Source organism: Eubalaena glacialis, chromosome 8 (genome assembly GCF_028564815.1).
Source record: "Eubalaena glacialis isolate mEubGla1 chromosome 8, mEubGla1.1.hap2.+ XY, whole genome shotgun sequence".
NCBI lineage: Eukaryota > Metazoa > Chordata > Mammalia > Artiodactyla > Balaenidae > Eubalaena > Eubalaena glacialis.
In genome coordinates this window covers 51,952,112-51,976,030 of record NC_083723.1, presented here as the reverse complement: position 1 = coordinate 51,976,030, position 23,919 = coordinate 51,952,112, and the positions used below count along the sequence as shown (strand labels likewise).

Genomic DNA, 23,919 nt, shown 5'->3' with positions numbered 1-23,919 from the left:
TATCTGGAAAATGAAGCTGCATTTGGGGCACATTACAGATGAGGAATGATCCATATGTGGTGAGTACAAAACTCAATTACAACAGAATTATTTCCTAGTATTACCAGATACTCCATTACCAATGCTTAATTGAAAGTAAAACATGATTTGCCACACTAGAAGGCTAGAAGTGAAACATGACAGAATTTAAACAGGCAGATATAAATGTAGCACCTATCTGTATTTAAAAAAAAAGTTGGAAAAATCAAATACTGAGGAAGAGCTCTGGCCTTAAGCACATTTTACCCAAAATCCAACCAGAAAGCCAGTCTATTACTTTTTTTTAAAGCAATTCATTGTATGGAAGAAAATGATGAATGCTAGATGAATTCAGTGACAAAAAGGGCACTTTTTGGCTAAAACTACAAAATAAACTGATTTTCTGAAAACATTTAGGAAAACATTTCAAGTCATTTTCAAAATGTTTAAATGATACAGTGATCTTCAGGAAAACTTATACCTAGTCTGTAGAAATTCATCTTGAAATACAAATGAAGCAAAATGATTTAAGGGTTATTATATATGCCCTTCAGATTAGTATAATATGACGACTGTGATCATTTAATGAACAAAAGAAACAATTCTGAGAGCAGTGTGGCCTTGGAGACCACCCACACCCACATAACTGTACACACCAGGCTTTGCCATCAAGTTAGGGAATGGGTGAATGCGTTCAGTATCAAAGGTCAAATGTATTTTATCACAGTCATTCAAATTATATTCCAAAAGTTGTTCTTGTATTTTTCTACCTTTTGACTTATTTTCAAATAACTGGTTGCAGAGAATACAGAAATCCTGCTGCAATTTATGTAATATTCTAGGTGGCCTTTCATTCTTCTTGATTTATCATTGCTTAAAATCTTCAAAATAGCTTAGTGTGAGGCTCATGACAGTGCCTGGCACGGGCAGATGTAGCCTTTTTATTGCCTTTAAACACTGTCACACCGTCTGACTGCCCCATTGGTCTTCACAAAGCAATTCTTTTGGGGTCTGCTCCAAGCATAGACCAACTGGTCTGAAATATATTGGCAAACTAAGCATCCTGTAAGGCAAGCTGAAGCTTTCTTCTTGCCAATCAATTTAAAGTTCACAGGAGCTGCATGTCTCCATAGATACACTTGCTTTAGGTAGTGATAGTCAAAAGCACAAAGCATTTTATGCATTCAATCACATAGCCAAACAAAAAAACCCTGAAGTCTCCTGAAGCCATTTATTAAAACTAGCCGTTCCAAAACCTCCTGCAGCCACTTCGCTCTGTTAGTACCATCAAAAACTTCCCTACCATAAACAAAAAAATAAATGGTATTTGCTGCTCTCCAAATATAGGCACTGCTCTGTATCACTGAACATTTACTGGATTTTCCAACTAATAACTGTCAAAAGCCTCAAAAAACCTGAAATTAATTTTCCAGCTTTACTGTCACCAGCCAGAAGTAAAATTTTTTTCTCAGTTATTTGCCTGTTAGCTAATTTTATTTTTTAAAAAACAGTTGGACTTACCTTTATAAAGTATATAAAATTTTCAGAAAAAAACAAAACAATTTTGCTTTCATTGCATTACTGAATACCTGAGGTAGTTGAGTAAAAATGCACATTTAATACCCCTGCCAACACCATTCAGCACTTCCCTTAGGTTATTTGTGTTAGTGTTAGATAAAACTGAGAACAGTTTTTCTATGCTAATAGCTTAACATTTAAGTTCTTGTAATAATTCTATTCTGATCCAATTTTAACAATTGGACATAGGAGCAATCTATTTTTATTTATTTGATGAATTTAGTAAATGCACCATTAAGCCAATTTCTGGCATTATGGGGGAATGAATATTAAGAAAAATTAGAATATTTGTTATACTGAGAATACAACAAAAGGGAAGTGCAGAGCTCCTCTCTTTCCCTCCCTCACCCCCTAATTTTTTTCTTTTTTTAAAGCTGGGTGTCATACATTTCAGAGAGCATAAAGTATACATTCTCACAGAGACAGGAGTTCGAAAGTTGCCTGGTCCACAGAAACAACCGGCTAGGTAAAAACTTGTGCATGTGATTCTGGATAGGGGTTCAGCGCCCGTCTGTTGGTTAAGCAATCTGTCTTTGGTTTGGCATCTGCCTCTGTGGTGGGCTGTCTCCTGAGCCTTCACTTCCGTCTTGACTGAGGTGGTCCACTTTGCAGAGCTTTCTGCTGTTGGTGCTGCTTTACCTGAGTCAGAATTTCCTGAATTTTTCTCTGGGCAACCTGCAGTAGGAGAGAGCTTTGAAATTTCTGCCTGATCAAGTATGACCAAAAGTTAATTTACTCTTCCATTTCAACAACTTCAAATTGAAATTTATTTGAAGATTAAAGATACATACTTATTAGTTTCCTAGCAGAGTCTCTGAAATCACCTGCTAAAAGGGGGATTAAAAGTGTTAAGCACCAAGCAGCCTGAAATATTTATATGACATGGGGACACACATGGGAGGAGGATCACTCAGGAAGAAGAAAGCAGCAGAAGAGCTCACTTATCACACTAGAACCCACTTGCCTGGCAAGCATAGAAGTGACCAGTTATTTTGACGACCACTTGGTCATTCTCGTCAGGCGTCTGGTCACGAGGGACAACAACTTCTGCGCTTGACAAATTCTGGAGCTCATTCACCTGAAGGAGATAAATACAAATCATGTTAAGTGGAGTTGTTCTTTTTTTTTAAAATTACCATTTCCTTACTGTGTACCAAAATACTGAGCTTTGGCTTTATATTTATAATCTCATCTAATAATACTAATAATTCTATCGTTTATTAGTATTGTCCCCATTTCAAGATAATTAAAACTAAGCCTTAGTGAAAGAAACTGACTCGCCCACAGTTGCATAAGTTAATGACAAAACCAGATTTAACCCCTGAAAATCTGATTCCAAAATACACACTTTCAGTCACTTCAGAATTGTAAATAGCTTTGCAAATGACTTGGAAGTTTTATGTGTTAAAGAGAAACTGGAAACCATTTGCTTTTTTCAGTTACAGAGGTATAAGTTATAAATGCAGATGAAATTTTTTAAAGTTTCTTTTCATGTCATTGTTTGCACAATAAAAGTAAAAAGCTGATGCATATCAACAGAAAATGCAAAATGCCCCTTATAAATATGAGATAGTTCTCCCATACAAAGTGGTCTGAAAGAGAGGCACTGCTTTCACTGGTAGCTGACACCAACACTCAGGAGGAACAAAAGGCAATCTTCTCCAAACCTTGGCCCAGGCGGTCCTGCTTTTTATAAGTTAGCCAAAATTTAGGGACTTGGAACTCCTAAGTACCTTTCAACGCTTTCCCTTTCATACCACTGCACAGGTTTTGCTGAAGTACTTGCCGTTTTGCCTCCTTTTCCAATAACTCTGCCAGCAGCAAAGGATGGCACTCTGATGTGAGCTTCAAGTTTCACCTCTTCTTTAGGACTAACAAAGTTTTCTTCTTTAATTTTTCCATAAATTCTTCCCTGAGCCTACAGATGAGAACATATCTCATCAGTGTCATTCATGTAGGAAACGCAAAAAGGTCCATTAACTTTAAACATGGCCTGGATCCACTGGAACAGACCTTTGCAGTGATACATCTGCATTTGATAGATTGTGGAACGTTGCACAAGAGGTGGAAAAGTAAGGAAGTCCTAGAAAAGGTTGACAACAATAATAACTATACATCACAGATGAGGCAATTGAATGATTGATGAAATAAGATTAAACCATATTCTTCTGACAAAAACGGTTAAAGGCAATAAGTTAGCAGTCAGCCTAACTAAAATAAATAAATTTTTGCAAATGACCATTTGCTCTCCAGACTTGAAAGGTAAAACCTCTCCTGCTGGCAGTAAGATGGTAACTGCATTTTTCTTGAGTAAAAGAGACTTCAGAGGAACTACAGAGCCACCTATTTGAGGCTCACAAGAAGCCAAGCCGATGTCTAAATGGGCCAGCAAGGAATTTTCTAGTTAAACATTTCTTCATCTTAGCCAGATGGTTTCTACTTCGACTAAGGCTACAAAATCAAGTTAACATACACATCTGACAGTTATAGTCAAACATATCCTGTCACTTGCTGCATACAACTAGAAGTTATACAGAATATACCTCTCCTATTATGTACAACCATTAATTTGCTCTGGTATACACCAAAGGAAAAAGAAGTCAGAGTTGGTTTCATCTGACAAGCTGCCACAGCAGAGAACAAAAACAAAAGTACCCAACAGGTTTTCATTGGTGCAGAAATGATAAGCTCATTTTAGGGGGTTACAGAAAAAAAAAAAAATCCATCTTAGTACCCTATCTTCCATTCATCCTCAAAGTCTCAGGTCACAGATGTAGCTAGCTATCAATACAGTCAAAGGACGCAACGGATATACATTGTCCCCTGAAACAAGCTCTTGAATTCATAAGAAAAAATATGGGTTAGGAGGTTTACTATTACTTAGATGTCTAAAATAAAATAATTTATTTGTAATTATCACTGATCACATAAATGACATTTAAGCATTATAGCTTTTCTTAAACGTCCCACTTAAGACAACTGAACAACACAGGCATAGGAGGATACAGGGAAACAAACTCTGAATTCCCCAACATACAAGCATTATGAAAATTGCTAGATAGTTAATTCCATTTATAGGATAATAAGACCATAATTGATGTTTGTATTTATCTTTTAGTATTTCAAACTAAAAGTGACTGGCTCTGTAAGTCTGGGATAGGAAGCAATTTTCAGCATCTCTGAGTTTTGATCTGAACTGCCGGGACCACAGGGCTGGTATGAGGAAGTAAATTTCTTGACCCAAGTTTGAGTCTAGCCAACTGTACCCCGCACCTCCTTTTGTTTCCTGTTCTTCCTATAAATGAAGTGAAAAAAGCTTCGGATTTTTAGTGAAAAATGGCCCATGGAAAAATAGAGGTCAAAGAAAGTGATGGTTTAAAAGGAGGGAAGAGGTGGGCACTTGTTAACTTAAGAGAAGTAAGGCTTACGGTTAAAGAGTTATCCTGTTAACACAGCTGCTAAGTGGTAGGAACAAGACAGGGGTTTTGGATAAATTACACTGAATTGAGTAGCTGCTTTTACCTATGACAAACAAGACACCCTACTGAGTTTTATGAGAGAAATCACATACTCAAAGGTATATATTTGTGAATTTGAGGATCTGGCAGGGTCTTAGTCTGATTCATCCCAAGTCTGCTCGGCACCACCACCAGCACATTTATGTTGTACTTCCTGTGTGTCAGGCACTATTCTAAGCAATTCATATACTGTTTAAACCTTATATATTGTTTAAACCTTAGAACCTTGTTTAAACTTTGTGGGTGTTTTTAACCCCGATTTTATAGATAAGGAACTAGGCGGAGAAAGGTTAAGTAACTCGCCCAAGGTCACACCACTGGTAAATGGTAGAGCTGGGATTTGAACCAGCAGCCTGGGTACCAAGTCTCTGCTCTTCATCACCCTGCTACACCACCTCTCGGGACACGGTGGGAGGCATTCCAGCCCCAAAGGCCCCAAACCCCAGTATGACCAATGGTTCACACCAGGACAAATGCCGTAAGAGTTCCTGCCATTTCTACCTCTAAAATTCAAAAGATTAGAGTGGCTTGTTGACCGACTGTGGACAAGGGCTAACAGTTAACCCAAGGGTAAGAGCAAACGGGGACATTTTAATTCAAGGTTGAGGCCTCTCTGGGACAAGAGGAAAAGCTTGAGAACAGCAAGGCATATGAATCAGACTTGTAAATTTCAGTCTTAAGGTCTCACCTTCACATATGCTAACAGGGCATTGAGCAAATTCTCCTTTGGGAGATAGGCAAAACCAACAACCATTACAGAACTCTCAAAATTGAACAAAGGCTTTGGTTTATTTTTAAAGTGTAATTTGCGGTATGTTTCTACTCTGTTCTTAGTCTTAGAAATTTCCATTGAGAGATTCTTTCTAGTGATTATTAGATTTATTTACAGGAGAAGCCAGGTTATGGAGTTTCCGAAAAGAAGACATCCATTCATTTGTTACCTGTGCACACACTCCAGAGCACATACCTTGAACTGAGCCTCTGGTGGCCCAGTGATAATCACCATCCTCACTTTAGCATCTGGTGCTTCAGCTGGAGCAATCTGTAACAGACCCAGTAATGGGTTATGACACTTTCAGGTGCCACTAATAGAAATGTTACACCAACCAGCCTGTCATTGGCACATGACTTACTGAAATGTAGAATGAAAGCCTTCTGGAAGGTAGTTACAAAGAGGCAGTGATTAATGTGGATTCATTAGTTATGGCTCCTGCCATATACTGTGTACTTACACTGTGCCTGGCCCTAATGTAAAAGTCCAGATGCAACCTCTACCTAACCCTCACTATTTCCTGATGAGGTACTGCCTCATGGAGAGACCGGAGGCTGGAGAAGGTGAGTCACCTGGCCCGTGATCACACAGGCCAGTGGAGCTGGAGGGAGAGCTGGGCCTGGCTCCGCCGTCACATTCCTCGTCACTACACCAGTGGGTGCTCAAAGGGTGGTCCTTGGCCCACGCGCATCACAACACCCTGGGCCTCCTGTATGTGCACGAAACTGCTAGGTTCCCCAGTCTAAGACTACTGGTACATTCCCCCAAAGTACGCTCGCTGGAGTAACATATGGAATAAACTAACATTAATTTGGCAGAAGAAAAGTAAACTCAGACTTTTCTATTTTGGCAGAGCGTGTGAAATCACACAAAAAGCCTGGGCTGGGGAAATGTTGCAGAGATTGTTGAAGGGAGAGGAAACCAGCATTCCCCTAGTAAGAAAGGATTTGGGGAGTGGCTGGTAGGAATTGTTTTAAAAGAAAAAATTTTGCTAGATATTTGCTGTGCAAGAAGCAGTTCCCTATAGTAAATGATGAGAATAGGAAGCAAAAAATACAATAAAAGCCATCCCAACTACCACTCAATATGATCACTGTCAATTACTTACAGTCTAGTAGACCCTTCCCCACACGTTTATAATCAAAACAAATGTTTTTTTTACTTTTAATAGACTCATGCTTTCTCCCTCCCTCAAAATAAAGCTAACATTTCTGTTACTTAGACCCAAATTAATACTATTCTTTATGCTGGGCACTAATTTTGAGTCTGTAAAACAAGCCAATAATTACTTCCTTTTAGACCACACTCTTAGAATTAGTCACAGGAAACCCCAAAAAGAAGGTATCATTCTTCATCTTTCTGACTAAGGTTTGGTTTTTTTAAAAAGGATCTTTGTCAACACTGGTGATAGAGGGCTGGGGCTGAGGGCACTCCTACACTGAGGTTAGGAGTACAAATTGCTATAATCTCTCAAAAGCCTGAAAAAAGCACATGCCCTGTGACTCACCAAATCCACTTGTGTAGACTTACGTTAAAGGATGAGGTTATATATGACAATTTGACCAAAAGAACTTTGTCTACCCCTGTGCAGGATAAATTAGGAACAATCTTAATATCCAGTAAGTTAACACAAATGATTATGGTTTGGTAATACCAAATATATGCCTATTAAAGTAAGTACATACATGGAAATTTACATTATGGAAATCTAGCAAAGTGTTAGGAGTGCTGATGAATCTTTCAGATTATGCATGTTTCAGACTTTCTGGAAACAAAAATATTTTAACCTCATCATAAAACCTCCATTAAAGCCAGAAAGAAAAAGAGCCGAATGTCTAAATACCCAATTCTTCTTGTTCATGAAATGTTTGTTGCAGTTTTTTCAAAACAAAGCTGCTAGGTTCTTTTTGCATGTGTGAGCATGTTTTAAAGATTAACTCAGTAATCAGGAAACTAACAGGATGGTAAAGTTAGTTCACCCCTTGGTCTTTTATCATGTCTTTTCCTTTACCCATTTATTTATTTTGGCTGCATTTTCTGCTCATGTATTTTGTTATCTTTTGCTACAAGAGAGAATATGAGGGCTTTCCTGTGTGTTTTGCTTTTTTATTAACTGTGTAGTTTACATACAGTAAAGCTCACTCCTTTGGTAACAAATACATAGTTGTAAATACCACCACAATCAACATAAAAGCAGATTCTGTCACTCAAAATTTCCTCATGCCGCCTTTGTTTTCAACCCCTCCACCTCAAACTCTTGGCAACCACTGATTTTTTTTCCTCCATTTCCATAGTTCTGTCTTTTCCAGAATTTTCATATAAGTGGGATCATACAGTATGTGGCCTTTTTGAGTCTTCTTTCTCTTAGCATAATACATGTGATTCACTCAAGTTGTTGTATGTATTGATAGTTCCCCCCTTTTTACTGCTAAGCAATATTTATTATATAGATGGGCCACAGTTTATGCATTTGCCAGCTGATGAACATTTGCTACTTCCCCATTTCCCAGTTATAAATAAAGATACTATAAACATTTGAGTGCAGTGTGGTTTTTTAGGTACTATATTCAAATTAAAAATTTCATAAAATATTTATAAAATTGGACTTCCCTGGTGGCACAGTGGTTAAGAATCCGCCTGCCAAGTTGGCAGGGGACACGGGATCAAGCCCTGGTCCGGGAAGATCCCACATGCCGCGGAGCAACTAAGCACGTGTGCCACAACTACTGAGCCTGCGCTACTGAGCCTGTGTGCCACAACTACTGAAGCCCGTGCGCCTGGAGCCTGTGCTCCGCAACAAGAGAAGCCACTGCAATGAGAAGCCCACGCACCGCAACGAAGAGTAGCCCCTGCTTGCTGCAACTAGAGAAAGCCCGTGCACAGCAACGAAGACCCAACGCAGGCAAAAATAAAAAATAAAAAATAAAATTATTTACATATATATTTATAAAATATAACCAAAATAAACCCCCCAATAGACTGATGTTTTCCTGAAGAAAACTATGACTTTATCAAGCCTTTGTCAATTTGTATATTCCTTAAAAGGACCACAGCCTTGATTGTTCGAGCAGTAAATAGCGTCATTTGGGAGTGTGAGGGACCAAAACCACACCCAGGGAAGATGAGCTAGAAGGAATATATATCCAGGGATGCGATGGGGCAGAACCACCATTCTAATGCTAAATTGCGTATCTGCAGACTACTTTTTCTGGAGAGAGAATTTAACTTACCTTGTTTAAGCTAGTGTTGTTTGGAGTTTTCTGTCACACACTTATGTAACCCCAGTATAGACTGCCACATTCAATTCAAATTACAGAGTGGCAGGAAGACTCAAATTTCTGTAACTTGCTGTCCTTAAAGCACCAGGAGAGCCACAGCTGGCAGAACAGTACCTTAATAGAAGCTCCTGCAAAGCGAGAAAGCTGTTTGATGTGTTGCCCCTGCTTGCCGATGATGGCGCCGACAGACAGGGCTGGGATGAACAGATGAACAGTCTCTGTTTCTGACTGCTGTTGGAAAAGAAAGACAGGACATACATGCTTACTGGATACAAATCAGGCTGTATCGCTGGCATAGGGATAGGGGCATTTTCATACTGTTAGAAATACGAGGAGAGTTTTAGGAAAAACCACCACAGTAAGTTGGTATGAGTTTACCTAACAGGTCGAGAAGATCTCACATTCATCCTGGAAGTGTTAACATTTAAAACATCACTTTTCTCTACAATTTTTCCTCAAGTTTACAGACTTAAAACAAATTTTGTGCCACTTAATATTGGTCCACCAAATGACACCACCACTCTTACCACACAACAATTCCTAGTGGCAATAACAGCGCCCTCTTCTCCCCGTAAGCTCAGCGTGGAGGCAGAGAGCACGGAGCCCTGAGCGCCACAGACCTCCAGAGGGACCCTGATGCTCAGCGGCAGGAGCCATTCCACTCACTTGTCCCTCCTTAGCAGAAGGCTGTTCCATATGATGTGGTTTACTCACATTATTTGGTAGGAATTTTTTCTAAGTCTTTAGTTTCCTTCCTCTGAAGCAAAGTTGTTTTTTTTTAAATAAACAAAAACACTAGTAATAACAGAAGGCTGGTCTGGTTCTTTAAATAAAAGGAAAACCTTTTGCCAATTTACCAATTATAAACATGGAATGAGAAAAAGGAAAGGCTATCACACAAGACAAAACTAAGAACAATGTCAATAAATCTGAACATGTCCACGACTTGCTTAGAATTACCAAAATCAGTCAGAAAAACTTACACTGACCAAATAACTGTTAACCCTGCCATCAACTAGTTACCTAAATAAAGTGCCAAGCCCAAACAGATTTGATTTTTTGTTTTCAAGCCAGACAGGAAGAATGACAAAAACCCAGTGAAAAGGAAAATAGGAAACTAGAAAAGGACAGGCAGACATGTTTCATGGAGGAAAGTGTATGAAATGAAACAAATTAATGAACGGGTGCCTACTGCAAATAACATGTTCTCATTTGCTTTTTTACTTTAATAACCTTGGATATCTTCCTGTGTCATTCCTATGTCCCTACCTCATTCTATGAACTGTATTCCTTCAGAGGGAGACACAACAGCGGATCGATCTCATCCCTGTTATGTATGTGTATAGTTTTCAATTGTCAACTAACGCATGTAATGCTGCAATCAAATCTTTGTACAAAAAAATTTTGTGCCCTTGTACAAATACCTCTACTGCATAAATTCTTAGCACTACTGAGTCAAAGGGCCTGAACACTTAAAACTGATAAATATTATCGAATTATCATACAGAAAGGTTCTCACTCAGTCCACACAGAATGATGGAATTCCAGTTAAGACATTCATGGAACATTTGAATGCTACCTTTGTGTTTTTTATGAGTAGTGGAAGATGGGTAAAAAGCATGCTGAGGTAAAAACTCAGGCTTAAGAGGAAGATAACTGTGATCAGGGGGCAGGTGTACATAGCAGTCCTTTGTGGTGAGAGCTTGTGAGCTTCCTCTGCGTGAGCTGCTGTGCATTTACACCTCACAACTGATCCAACTGATAGAAACTAAGAGCATTCCCAGTTTAAAGATGAGAAAACCGAGCCAGAGAGATTACTTGCACAGGTCATATAATGACTGGTGTTAGAGCCAAGATTTAAACCTGGGCTTCTCTATCTCCTAAGCCATGTTCACAAAAAATGAGTATATACCCCAATTCCAACAGGTATGGGTGTACTTTGCGATATACATAGAGCTGCAGGAATGACTGTTAAGAAAAATATCCAGTAGAGCTCTCAGGGAAGTGCTCCCTTCCCTGGTTGTATCACTCTTCTCTCCATCTGTGTTGGTTTGACTTCTATGAGTCAAAAAAATTTGTTAATGTGTAGGTGGTAAAAGCTTAAGCCTTTGATCATCAACATGCTGAAAGGGGCATCAGAGACAGTCCATGAACATTTTTATTTTGAAGAATAAGGAAAACTAAAGATTAAGAATGATGTAAAGTACTAAATGTAAAATAGCTAGTGGGAAGCAGCCACATAGCACAGGGAGATCAGCTCGGTGCCTTGTGACCACCTAGAGGGGTGGGATAGGGAGGGTGGGAGGAGATATGGGGATATATGTATATATATAGCTGATTCACTTTGTTATACAGCAGAAACTAACACACCATTGTAAAGCAATTATCCTCCAATAAAGATGTTAAAAAAAAAACAATGATGTAAATAAAGAAGGGCAAAAGGTATGAACTTCCAGTTATAAAATAAGTCCTGGGGATGTAATGTACAGCATGGTGACTACAGTTAATACTGTATCGCACATTTTAAAGTTGCTAAGAGTAGATCTTAAAAGTTCACATCACAGTTAAGAAAGTTTTTGTAACTGTGCGGTGATGGATGTTAACTAACTATACTTACTGTGGTGATCATTTTGCAGTGTATACAAATACTGGATCACCTGAAAATGTTGTACATCAATTATACCTCAATTTAAAAATTTACTAAAAAAGATGAGTTTAATTGAATCACCAAAAAAGAGGACAAGATGCTCTACTAGACCAAGGAAAAGCAATCAACAGGTTTGTCGTCTCACCTGCAATACGTCCATCTTAAGCATGTGTAAGACACTTTTAACTGAAACTTAAGGGTTTCAATGTTTGTTTCCACTATGAGAATAAAATAACCACATCACAGAAAAGTTGTCCAAAAAAAATCCCCAATTCCTTCATCATTCCCTGACAGTTATTTTGCTATATCTGAGGATGCTATTTTAAAGACCTTTAGAAAGTTTGGTTTCCAATTTTTCACCAATTTGTCTAACGCTGCAATCAAATCTTTAAACATAAATCTTGTGCCCTTTTACAAATAATTCTAAGGTTTTATGTAATAAAAATGCTAGATCAGAGGATGAACATTTAAAATTGATATTTCCAAATTCTCATGCTAATTAATTTATCTTAGGGTGAATAAATGTGTAAAAAGACAGGGGGAAGTCATTTTGGTTCGAAACATGCCTTTCACACTTACAAATATTAAGCAGTGTGTGGTTCTAGACCCCATGTCTCATTTCCCACACATAAAAATCATCTGAACTCTGCTCTTCTAAGTCTCTTCCTTTATCTGTAACCACACCCCACCATGTACCTCCTTATTTCCTATACAAGTTAATCTAAAATTCACCTCCAGAAAATATTCTTGACAAAAACCATTGTACATTTTGTTTCTTCAGCATCTGTATAAATAGATGTGCATACTGTATTCTTTACAAATTGGTGTATCTTTGGTATGTTTCGTAGGATGTTGTAACACGCTGCAGGCCTTAATACAGCTGTCAGTCTAATGAAGATTCCCTTGGGGCTCTGTAAGCATTCTTGGAACACACATATCAGAAGAGGTTTTGCCTTCCCACTGAACTCTTGACTGTGGATATTTGTGAAAGAGGCCTATCCGGCACAGCTTGGCCAAGTCAACTTCTACTGCTATTCATCAGTGAAGAACAACCAAATGGAAATACTGAAGAATGAAATAATTTTAAGTCATAAGAACAATGCCTCTCTTTTGAAAGCACTGTACCTCACAGCCTGCTAGGGTGTTACGCAATTACCACATACCATTTATTGCAGAGGGACACTTTAAGGCCTCTCTTATTTTAATAACTGGACAGAAATGAATTAATGCTGACATTGCCCATAAACTGTGCTCAATGTTAGTATCAATTTATTTTGTCATTCTGGTCCTTATATTAAAACTGGTATGTTAATCTGAACCAATTTTTTAAAGTAAAGATAGGATCTAACTATTTTATCTCACTGAGAACATCCATGTAATGTTCTTCCGAATAATAAACTTTTTTTTAGGGGGGTGGGAGGAGTCAGGGGGCTGGCAGTAATAAAGACCTAAGGATCAGACTAAATCTAATGTGTAATTCACCCAGGTCTGCCCCATTGTATTTTGTCATGACTATATAATTATTTGCTTTCTGGGCCATGTTCCAGAAATCTTTTATGCTGCTTACAAAATACACAAAATCTAGAAAGTTAAGACAAAGGAGGTGAAGAAATATGAGCATAGGGACCTCAACAGAAAAGATAAAACCAGAAATGCTGTTATTATACAAATTTGGCTCTAAGCTTCATAGCAGCTAATTAAAGAAAACAATTAGTTACATGATTTACCACATCTTGAGAAAAACTATTTGTTTAGTAAAAACTACTTTTCCTGGGACTGACCCCAGAGAGCAACTTCTGAATGTCCTCAGAGGCCTAATGTAACAGGCATCATCCTCAGAGCAAAAGTCCCGGAGCCTCACAAATGTAGCCTGAGCACGTCTCCGCCTAGAAGATACCGAGGACCATGGCTAAGAGAAAAGCTCACGGGCAGAAAGTGTGTTGTAGTCTCAAAAGTTGAACAAAAGCAAAATCATCTTTCTGATACAGTCATGGATGAGAGGCTATAGATGCTTTTGTTTTACTGATTTTGGGGAGGTGGGGTAGGAGGTAACAAATCCAGTACGGAGATTAAGAGTGAATTTAAAAGTTGAGTGAAGATTTGGAAAAGGAATGGTGGACAGTAGAGAAGGGCTAAAAGGACCAAACTATAATAGAAAGAAGGGGCAAAGACATAAAGAAAGCATCCGTATGCAGACAGAAAAAAGTTCCACACTGGGAGGTTAGAGGGAAGCATGCCAGGAGGCGGTGTCCTGGACTGACAGACCGCGGTGTGTACTATTGGCAATAGCACCTTAATGAAAAGGTGACTCATCAGGTGTCGGAAGCCTGATGAAGACGTTTCTGAACGCCACCCAAATCCCTTTGTTTCAGTTCCATATCCACCAAGCACATCCCTGACCATAAATTTCTTTTCAAGGAAACCTTCTTCTGGGAATATAAGGCACCTCGCATAAACATCCTGTCTACTGGACAGTCATTAAACTGGCCCATTCTTATATGGGATTCAGTGTAGTAAGCCATGTTTTCAGGATTAGAACACCCAGATAAACATAATTTTTACATATAAAACTAAGAAGCCAGAACAATGGGTTATGATAAGTCTCTTTCACCTGTGAATCTAAGACTCTGAGATGAGCTTAAAAAAAAGCGCATCAGCATTACCCTATAGCGTTACACATTCTTTGCATGTAAGTTAATGTTCAGCTGCATTATCCTGAACCCTTCTTCCTAAACTTTCAGAGGTGAAAGATATTCAGGTCACAAGCTGTTTCCCAGTGGATTTCTGCCAGATGCCTATTGGCAAAACTTCCTTTGGACTTCTTGGCAGACCCTACGCTATAGCTTGAAATAACAGAAGAACAAAGCTGCTCAACTGAAAGTTTGCATAACTGGTGAAGGCTGCCAATGAGTAATTCCTAATCATCTATCATGAGGAAATACAAGAATGAGCAAACAGTAAGGTTAAGTGTATTTACTTTGTGGGGAACAGAATCTAAGACATCACAAAGGCACGGCGACATGCATGCCAGCCAACAAGACCAGCCTCCAGGGATCTGGAAGAATGCCAGTGTCTCCCTTTGGCTTGTAAAATACATACTCCTGGGGTTTTTTGTTTTGTTTTGTTTGTTTTGTTTTAATGGATTTTGGGCTGGAACTGAAATTGGGTTTACTCAACTTCATGACCTGAACAGAATGTTTAAGTTAAAAAAAAAAAAAGGCAAAGAAAGTTTCTCCCTATAACTAAGTAACCAAGACCTCTGAGAGATAATAAATATATGTAACGAGTTATTTACTTTGAAGTTGTTTACTAACAAAAGACCTGCACCCACAGTAAGAAATCCTAAAGAGTAGGACTACGAGACTCCATGAGAGTCATTTGATCTAACAATCCCTTTCAAATTATATTTTGTTTCTTAAAGAGCAGTTCAAACTAGGTAAGACCTAAGAAGAAGTGTTCACCTTTCTTGCCTCTACCATAAGCAGCCAAGTTAGCAGTTTTCAGATTACACTATTGTTCTAGAGACTTGGGGAGACTCCGAAGACGCTATCAGAATTACGGAGACAACGGCGCCTGAACTAACGTCTCCCAACCCCAACGCAAGCTGCCAAGACCATCCAGCTATAGATGTTGTTGTGTGCAATGCCAATTCCAGCTCTTACTCTGCTCACTAGCTGCCAAGTGCCTCTTCCCTACTGTTTGAGCATTTCTGAAAGGAGCATTTCCTGTCATTTATAAACTCAAAGTTTGCCAATGAAGTACTGCGTAAGCCAGCTGCTAGGCAGGAAGTAGAAACTTTTGTCTGTTGGAAGAACCAACTCTTTGGCTCTGTGGGAAAAATCAACCTGGCAGGTTCCAGGAAGAAGAGTATGTTTTAGGAGGAGGGATGGGCAAAATTCTGGACTAGCACAGCGACAAGGGATTTATCCAAAGACAGGATGCATCAATTCTACTTTCACGTTACAAAGCAGAAGTGAGAAAACGTGTAGAAAAAAAAATGAAACTCTAAAAGAGGAAGCAATACATGAAAATAGTCTTTGAACCATTTAGTCATCAAAACCTACTCCTTGCCAGGCAATATATATTTAAAGTAAAAGCAGAGATTTGCTGCTAACCTACAGGAATCAAGGATAAAGAGACTATCTTAGTGAGTAACCTGACTCCTCTGTGAGAGCTTCAGCAGAACAGTAAGCTTCTCAGCAGCAGCTGTAAATGCAGTGGAGGAGTATCATAGAGTGCTGAGAGCAAACACCTGCCAACCTTTAATTCTCTAACCCAGTTTTTAAATACAGCCATACCTCAGAGACATTGCAGGTTCCGTTCCAGACCACTGCATTAAAGCGAGTATCACAATAAAGTGAGTGGCACAAATTTTGTTGTTTCCCAGTGCATATAAATTATGTTTATACTGTATACAACTGTCATCTATTAAGTGTGCAGTAGCATTATGTCTAAAAAATGTACATACCTAATTAAAAATAATGCTATTGGGAAAATGGCGCCAATAGATTTGCTCAATGCAGGTTGCTGCAACCTTCAATTTGTAAGAAACAAAATCGAACTCTGTAAAAACTAGTAATGTTTGACCTGAAAGAAGAGTCCTTAGAGATAATTCATTTATCTCGGTTTCTTCACTGCATGGGTAAGAAAAGAAACCCAGAGCGAAGAGGAGACTAACACAAACAGAGCTGGCTCTTCTCTCTTTCCACCCTTCTCCTTTAGCACCAAGGTACAAACACGTCAGCCACTTCACATCACCTTTAGCTGTGGTGCAAAGCTTTATAAAACAAATCATCAATCTATTCACACTTGATATGAAATTCTGATGTCTATCTTTAGATTAATGGGCTTTGTTACATGGTTTTTAGGCCCAAAGAGGTTTGAAGTGGCAGATGAGGGGCAGGGGAAGATGCAAACGTCGCCGACAGCAAAGGCAGAAACACACACACTGCAAGACCACGGCAAAAGCTAAGCACACCTGACAGCCTGGTAGCTTCAAGAACGGGCAAAGGAAATTCTCATTCTCATAGGGATAAAATATGAACAATCTCAGCGATCTGTGTTCTCTGTAGAACTCCAGTCGCATTTTACTCTACATGTATTCTAGGCACTGAGAGAACGGAGTCCCCCACCTTTTCTCCCTGGACATTTCCCTAAATTTGGTGTAGCAGGTACCACTCACAACTTTATGTGATACGAGAGCCAAACAGGAAGGGAGAGATGTAAAAACAAATTCAAGAAGGAAGATCCTAGAATGTTAATTTTATTTCACATGATTGTCTACCTCCGGTTATTATTGTTGATGCAACTGAATTGTGCACTTCTTTCAAAAAAAATTATTGTATACAGTGTCTGCTAGGCTGCATTTATTTTCATACTATCACTGGTCTCCTATTTCTGACCTCAGGAAAAATGCTACTCTTAAAAAGCAAATATAAAAATAAGGATTATTTCTTAATAATCCACCTGTTTACAAAACAAATAAAAGCTTTTTAATGTTTGCACACAAACACACACATGCACAATAGATTTGTGGGCACGACTGCCTGAGCTGTTTAATAAGTAAAAACATTCAAAGTGGAAAACGTGTCTAGTCTTTACTGACCTTTCAAAGCAGTAAACTTTCAGGTGAAGTTCAAGATGAAGGAAGCCTTTTAAAAATCCTTTCCTTCAACATTTAAAAATAACTAACCTCTTTCCCCCTCCTCAAAGTCTCAAACTTTTCTTTTGATATCTGAAAACATACATTGACAACCCTACCACTCAAGAACTTCAAAAGAAGTAACTCACGGGTCTACTCTACAAAGATAAGAAGGTTCTAGTGACAAGAATTGAAAAGCCTGTGCTGGCTCCAAACTGATGAGAGATCACACGGGGACCAGGTTTTACATTAAGATTTTTCCCAATTAGCATTTAATGTCACACTACTCGAGGGCAACAAAGTCTGACTGTGTCCCTTTGACTTCATCCCCCTCAACCATAAAGAAAGCCAAGGCACATTGTCTTACCTCAAACTGTGGGTAAGGAGGAGTCATAGCTGAAGGGGGCCCTGAGGTGGGAGGTGGCATCCCTGAAGTGGGTGGGAACAGACCCAAGGCATTCAGATTTAATCCAGGAATTAAATGTGCTTGAAGCTGCAATGGTAAAAAGGTCCCTTCATTTTACAATTACAAGATCAAGTGTAAGTGAGCATTTATATGTGATAATATCCAGACTGTGACCTCGTTTTATGACTCAAATTTTAGAACAAAGCAGATGTTCCATGTGATAAATACTTGAGTATGTAGGTTATGTCTGTTTATAATTCTTGATATTTTAAAATCCATGTGCCGTCTGCCGCCTCTTTGACCTGAAGCCATGCTAGGTTCCTCAAAGCAGGGAACACAGCTTTCTTGCCTTTACGACCAGCTCACAGCGCTCAGACGTATATGTAATCTGTACACTCTGGGCACACAGTAAATAGAGACTGAAAACCTTGCATTAATTGAAGAAACAAGCAAACAAGATTTGTTCATCGAAGAGCAAACCAGATAGCAGATATTAAGAGATCTTTACGCCATGGAAAAAATTTGGCAGTCATGAGTCTAAAGACCCAAAACAAAATCAAGCCCTTTGGAAATCAGGTCTCATCCCCATGTCTTCTACAACTAAACTTATCTTTGGAATGGATCCAGGAGCCAGAAATGGGATTTTGTTTTGGCTTAATTTGATAAGGGTTAAGGAAATAAGGTGGGGACTACAGAGTTCAGACTTGAGCACACTCAAGTATCTTTTTTAAAGGCCTGTGGGGCTGAATTTACCCCCAGGCGACTCTGAAACATTTGGATGAGCAGTGATAATGTGAAGGAAGGTAGGTAGGCAGCAGTCATGTGGGGGTAAAATGATTAGCATTCCAGGCTCTTCTCACAAAGGTAATATCATTTTTACATTTTCCCTTCTTTTAGGTGTAATGTTTCAGATGACAGGCCCAACTGAGGAACTGTTTTTTAATCATTTACTTGAAAATTCAAGATAGACTTTGGAAACGCTGCATTTTCTGCACCATTCCATCCATTAAGGAATGTCAGCAATGCACTTGCACTACACAGATTGTTTTGTCATTTGAAATTCTTTTATCTCCAAGGTTTATGAGTAACCAAATTTTAAATTTGTATTCATAACAGTAGCTTTTATATGCACTGTATCTATTATAATCCTAATAAGCATGCCATGTAGGCAGTATCTCCATTTTACAGATGAGGAAACTGGTGCTCAGAGAGACCAAATAAGTTGTCCAAGAGAATAGAGATACAGCTAATAAATGGTTGAGCTGGGATTCAAACCCAGTTCACAGACCGCTAAAGCCCACATTCCTGTAATACTATCATCTCCCTCCAACTCACATGGTATGGGAGAGATTAACCTTTTTAAGGGAGGTATTAGCCTTACCTCACAGGTAAGGAAGCTAAGGCTCGAAGTTGGCTAAAATCACAGAGATAGCCAAGCCTGATGTCAAAGTCTGCGTCTTGCCAACTATCCCAGGGCACTCACCGTGGTGCTAAAAATCGATTAGAAACCACATCTAACAATGACACCATTAAAGGAATCAATGTTAATGCAATTGAAAACATCTTTTGATTGTTCATCAAAATAAAGACATTTCCTTCATATTAAAACTAACATTCATGGAAGCAATATCATTTTCATAAGACTCCCTGATTTTCTTCATTATCTCTTCCTCAGCTTTGGCACATGTTTCCACACTGCCTTTAACCGTAATGGTGCGCTCTGGATTGTACAGCGTCAGTTCCTGCAACCTGCAGATTGAAACAGAGGGGAAAGAAAAAGACTGGAAATTATAGGAGGAAGACAGTTGATAATAGTTCAGCCATAGATGGCAATTAAAACCCAACTGTGGAGGCTGGCAATATGTAAAAGTGGGTGGTTAGACATGATGAAAAATGAGTAAGCCCCAAAAGACATGACTCCAAGAATTGTAAAACTGCATGAGAGAAGAAAATACTGCCCCTCCCACCTTCTCAATAAACACCGCTGAATGTACACAGTTCGATTAAGTCCATGTTTTAAATAGAGTGCACTTCTTGACCACTTAAGGTGAACTATTTTCACAATTTAACAGTGAAATGTAAAGAAAATGATCAGAGGAATATACAGTTTTAGTGGAAACCAAGAACCAAATGAACATAACTTTTAATAAGTATGTTCCTAGTCTGCACTGACCAATTCGAGGCATTAACTGGCATTCTCATGCAATTGCATTTTCTGGGTCGCCAAGCAAGGAATAAGCACGGAAATATTCCAAAAGGGCAAGCCAGAATTCACGTGTCTAAACTTATTTTTGATGGTAATTTTAGAATTTAGATTGACGTAGGCTTCAGGAATTAATACAAATCAATCCATTTTGACTAAATTTTAAAAATAGTCCCTCGATGACCATTTAGACAACTAAAAAGTTAGAATGCAACAGCAGTATTCAGAAACTCCCTGCTTGACTCAGCTCCTGTTGAAGTTTCAAAATCCATTCAGGTGACATCTGAGACCACCTAAGCCTGAGCCAGTCAACAGCCTTGAAGGGAAACCAGTGGGAGATACTTACCATGGAAATAAGACTAAATATACGGATGGAAAGGATACAGAATATTGAGACAGCTCCCCTTCATATTCCTAGGGTTAAAATTCTCATTTTCATTACTAACAAAATGTCTCAAGCTAGACTTGAGCCAGATGAATAGGATATTTTTCCTTAACTTCTTCCTAAACTCGCTAAAAATACAGACATCTACACAATGAAGATGATTTGTCTTAGACTACTTAAACAAGTGTATGTCTCATCTCCAGGCTCAACCCACCTCTCCCCTGCCAAGCATTTTCTGTTACAATTTTTAAAATAGTTGCTTCCAGAATAGATTTTAAGATTATTTTCTATTAAAACCCTCCCCTTTCTGAGCATAAAATTCAAGACAGGGTAGGATCATTTGTTATTTTTAAAACTGTGCAGTTTTTCCTTTCTTGCCCACAAAGCACAACTCTCCCACTTCCTTTCCGCCCCCTTCTTTGAAAACTCCTTACTACATGAACATATGCCCCAGTCTTTCTCTACTATTCTTCGACTTTTTGGGGTACTCTGAAGGAAATGAAGGAAAGTCACCCTCAGAAGACAAAGGCCTTTCCATATAATTTCAGAGCACTCATGGCCCTAGGCATGGGGGCCAGCCTCCAAATCCCCACTCTCCAGGGATGGGCAGTCTCCTCCCACACTAACTAGAGCCAACATGTCAACAACAATAGAAAAATGGTAAAGAGTGTGACTTCTGAGGCTATGTTATAAAAGACACTGCCGCTTCCGTCTTGCTCTTTCCTAGATCATTCAGTCTGAGGGAAGAGAGCTGCTGTGTCTTTAAGACACCCAAACAGCCCTGTGGAGAGGCCCAGGAGCTGAGGCCTCACTCCAAGAGCCGGCATCAGCTTCTCAGCAACATCAGGAGATCCCCAACCAGAACCACCCAGTCAAGCTGTTCCTAAATTCCTGACCCACAGAAACTAGGTGAGCAATCAATGCTTACCCTTGTCGTCAGCGGTCCAGTGTTGGGATAATTTGTTACACAGCAATGCATAATACACTGGGTTATATATTCCAACTTTGGGAGTATATGCCAGAAAACCTGACCAAGACTTCAGCTAGGAAATACGAACGTAAAGTATTTAGTGCGTCCTGCCTTTTTAGTGGGAACAGATAATGCTTTCACTATGAGTTAGAAACAGATAGCAGGCGGCAGACTCAGTTTGAGAAATGAAGTGTAAGTATGGTGGTACAGGCCAGCTCCAAGAGCTGTAAAATGCTTAATATATAACCTACAGCTTAGAAACGGTGTGTGAAAGTTTTCTGATTCAAAAGAAAGCAAGCCAGCACTTACGGAGATATTGTGATTTTAGTGTCTGTGTCTTGCTCAATTTTTTTAAGGTTTCTTCCTTCCTTACCAATAAGACGTCCTACAAAGTTATTATGGGCTAAAATCTTCAAGGGAATCTCTTCTGTGCTGTAAAGAAAGAAAGAAACAAATAAAAAGGCCATCAAATCAGGGTAAGTAAGCCTACTGTAGGGTAAAAAGACAACATTCATTCATTAAACATTTACTTCCTACCTACCATATAGGAAGAATTCTGCTAAGTATAGTTTAAAGCTTGCTGACCATTAGCCTACATTCTAGCAATGCATGAATAGAGGGGGTGAAAAAACACTGACAAGTATTTGGATAGGAGTTAATTTTTAAAAGTTTTCTTTTATTCATCTCAGGGAATGTCTTCCAAAAATGGATTCTGTTAGCTCTTTGAAAACACCTTACTCAAACCCATATTCTGAAACCCTGAGTACCAGAACACCACGTACAAATGCAAACCAGTGTGATTTCAGAATAATTTTAAAATACACTCCTGGAGGTAACATGCACAATTTATAGAGGGAAACAGAAGAAACTCAACAGTGGTTACACCTTGGGGGAAGAGTATAAGAGCAGGAAGGGACGGCTTTCACTTTTCATTTTGTACCTTTCTGAATTTCCAAGTCATATATGTAGCATTGTTTGAAAATGTCATTGGGGTTATCTGAATGGTGGGCTTTTTCTTTACTTTTCTCTGTACTAAAAAAGAATTTTAATCTCATAATACAGCAACATATAATATACCTTATAATTAAAATATATGTAATATATTTCAAAGGTCCCTACAAATTAAATGCTAGTCATTAGGTCCCCAAGCTAAGTCCAGCATCTTACTCTGGATCCTACTTTCAGCACACCACTGTGCTGGATGCTACAAGCAGCAGAGAACCCAACTTCTGCTCAAGGCTCCTGTGCAAAAGATACTTAGAGTTTCAACCTGAAACGCCCCAATCAATCTCCAGTTTACCGTAGCACAAGATTAGGGATTTCCTCACCTCCATACTCCCTGCTGCTGCAGGGGAGGCTGGGCAGACATGGACAGAGCTCCAGCGAGCTCCAAGTAAAGGAGTGAGGATTTGGGGTCCCTGCTTTGGGTAAATCCCAGGGATACTTCTTGGACCTTAGGTGAGCTTCCTGTGACACCCAATTGCCTTCTTTTACAGCTAGACGGTTCCCATTACACCACTCACAAGATATCCAAACATGAATGAAAACAAAATATTTAAAAGACTTATGCTTTATAACCAAATCAATAGTGCCAACCCTCTGTCGCTCTTTGGGACAGCATTTCTCTTTCTTTGTTGGCAATTCCCAAGAACTGTGTCACAGAATTCCAAAATAAGACAGTGTAAATATCAGCCTCTTCACGGGGTAATCCTCTTTACTCACAATTTTATATCTTGAGCTTCTTTATGCATAATCTCCAGAATAGACTTACAAGCCGCAGAGGTGCCCTCAGGGGTAGAGAGAATAGTAATTGACTTCTCAGCAGCACCTGCATTCTCTTTACGATGGACATCAATTCTTCCGGTGGGCACAAAGGGAGAGGAAAACAAGAGCTGTAAGCATGTATTCACAATAGAGTCTGTAATTACCAACTTTGAAGTCACAGCACTTCTGGGCAAAGAGTGGATGACTCACTCCCCTCAAAAGCATCAAGTCTTGATAAGCTGTCACCATGGATGAGACCAATTTTAATTCCAGGAGTACTCCCCTCTCTTTGCTCATGCAGGGGCATCTTTTCATTCTGCCCAAGCTGCACGTGCTTAATTTTCCTTTTAGGTGCCACAGGTCAAACATCTCACGTCCGAGAGCCTGGGTTCAAACAAAAGGCTTTCTTCTGCTCTAAAACCAAGGGGGACGGGAACACAAGCCAAGAGGACTGGGGCTGGAATTCCACAAGCCAGGTGGAACTCCTGATTCTATACTGTATGTCCACCGTCCGTCACATGTGGGGATTTCGCTCCTCTGTTTCCTCTGGCAGGGCTCTTTCTACATTTTGCCTCCTTGAGAGAGGAAGGTGCATAACAAATAGTGATGGGATTGGAACCCAGAGAGATGGCAATTCCACTTCAAAGAACAGCAAATGGCCAATAAACACAAAACGATGTTCCACCTCACTGGTCATTAAAACAAGGTGTCATTTTCTTCTAGGCCTGCGAGCACGTTA

At 39.3% G+C, this 23,919-nt stretch overlaps 1 protein-coding gene across 1 annotated transcript in view; it reads right to left on the bottom strand.

Annotated features, from left to right (window-relative positions):
• Positions 1 to 1,506: 1,506 nt before the first annotated feature.
• The window catches only part of IGF2BP3 (insulin like growth factor 2 mRNA binding protein 3), a 140,835-nt gene continuing 118,422 nt past the window's right edge, over positions 1,507 to 23,919 (bottom strand). The window contains exons 7-15 of the mRNA XM_061197688.1: positions 23,139 to 23,273; positions 21,726 to 21,848; positions 19,472 to 19,607; positions 17,820 to 17,945; positions 9,279 to 9,395; positions 6,082 to 6,156; positions 3,383 to 3,514; positions 2,561 to 2,674; positions 1,507 to 2,271 (exon numbers count right to left, since the gene is read on the bottom strand). Coding sequence (XP_061053671.1) covers positions 2,173 to 2,271; positions 2,561 to 2,674; positions 3,383 to 3,514; positions 6,082 to 6,156; positions 9,279 to 9,395; positions 17,820 to 17,945; positions 19,472 to 19,607; positions 21,726 to 21,848; positions 23,139 to 23,273 — 1,057 coding nt within the window. The 3' untranslated portion in view covers positions 1,507 to 2,172. The remainder of the gene's footprint in view (positions 2,272 to 2,560; positions 2,675 to 3,382; positions 3,515 to 6,081; positions 6,157 to 9,278; positions 9,396 to 17,819; positions 17,946 to 19,471; positions 19,608 to 21,725; positions 21,849 to 23,138; positions 23,274 to 23,919) is intronic.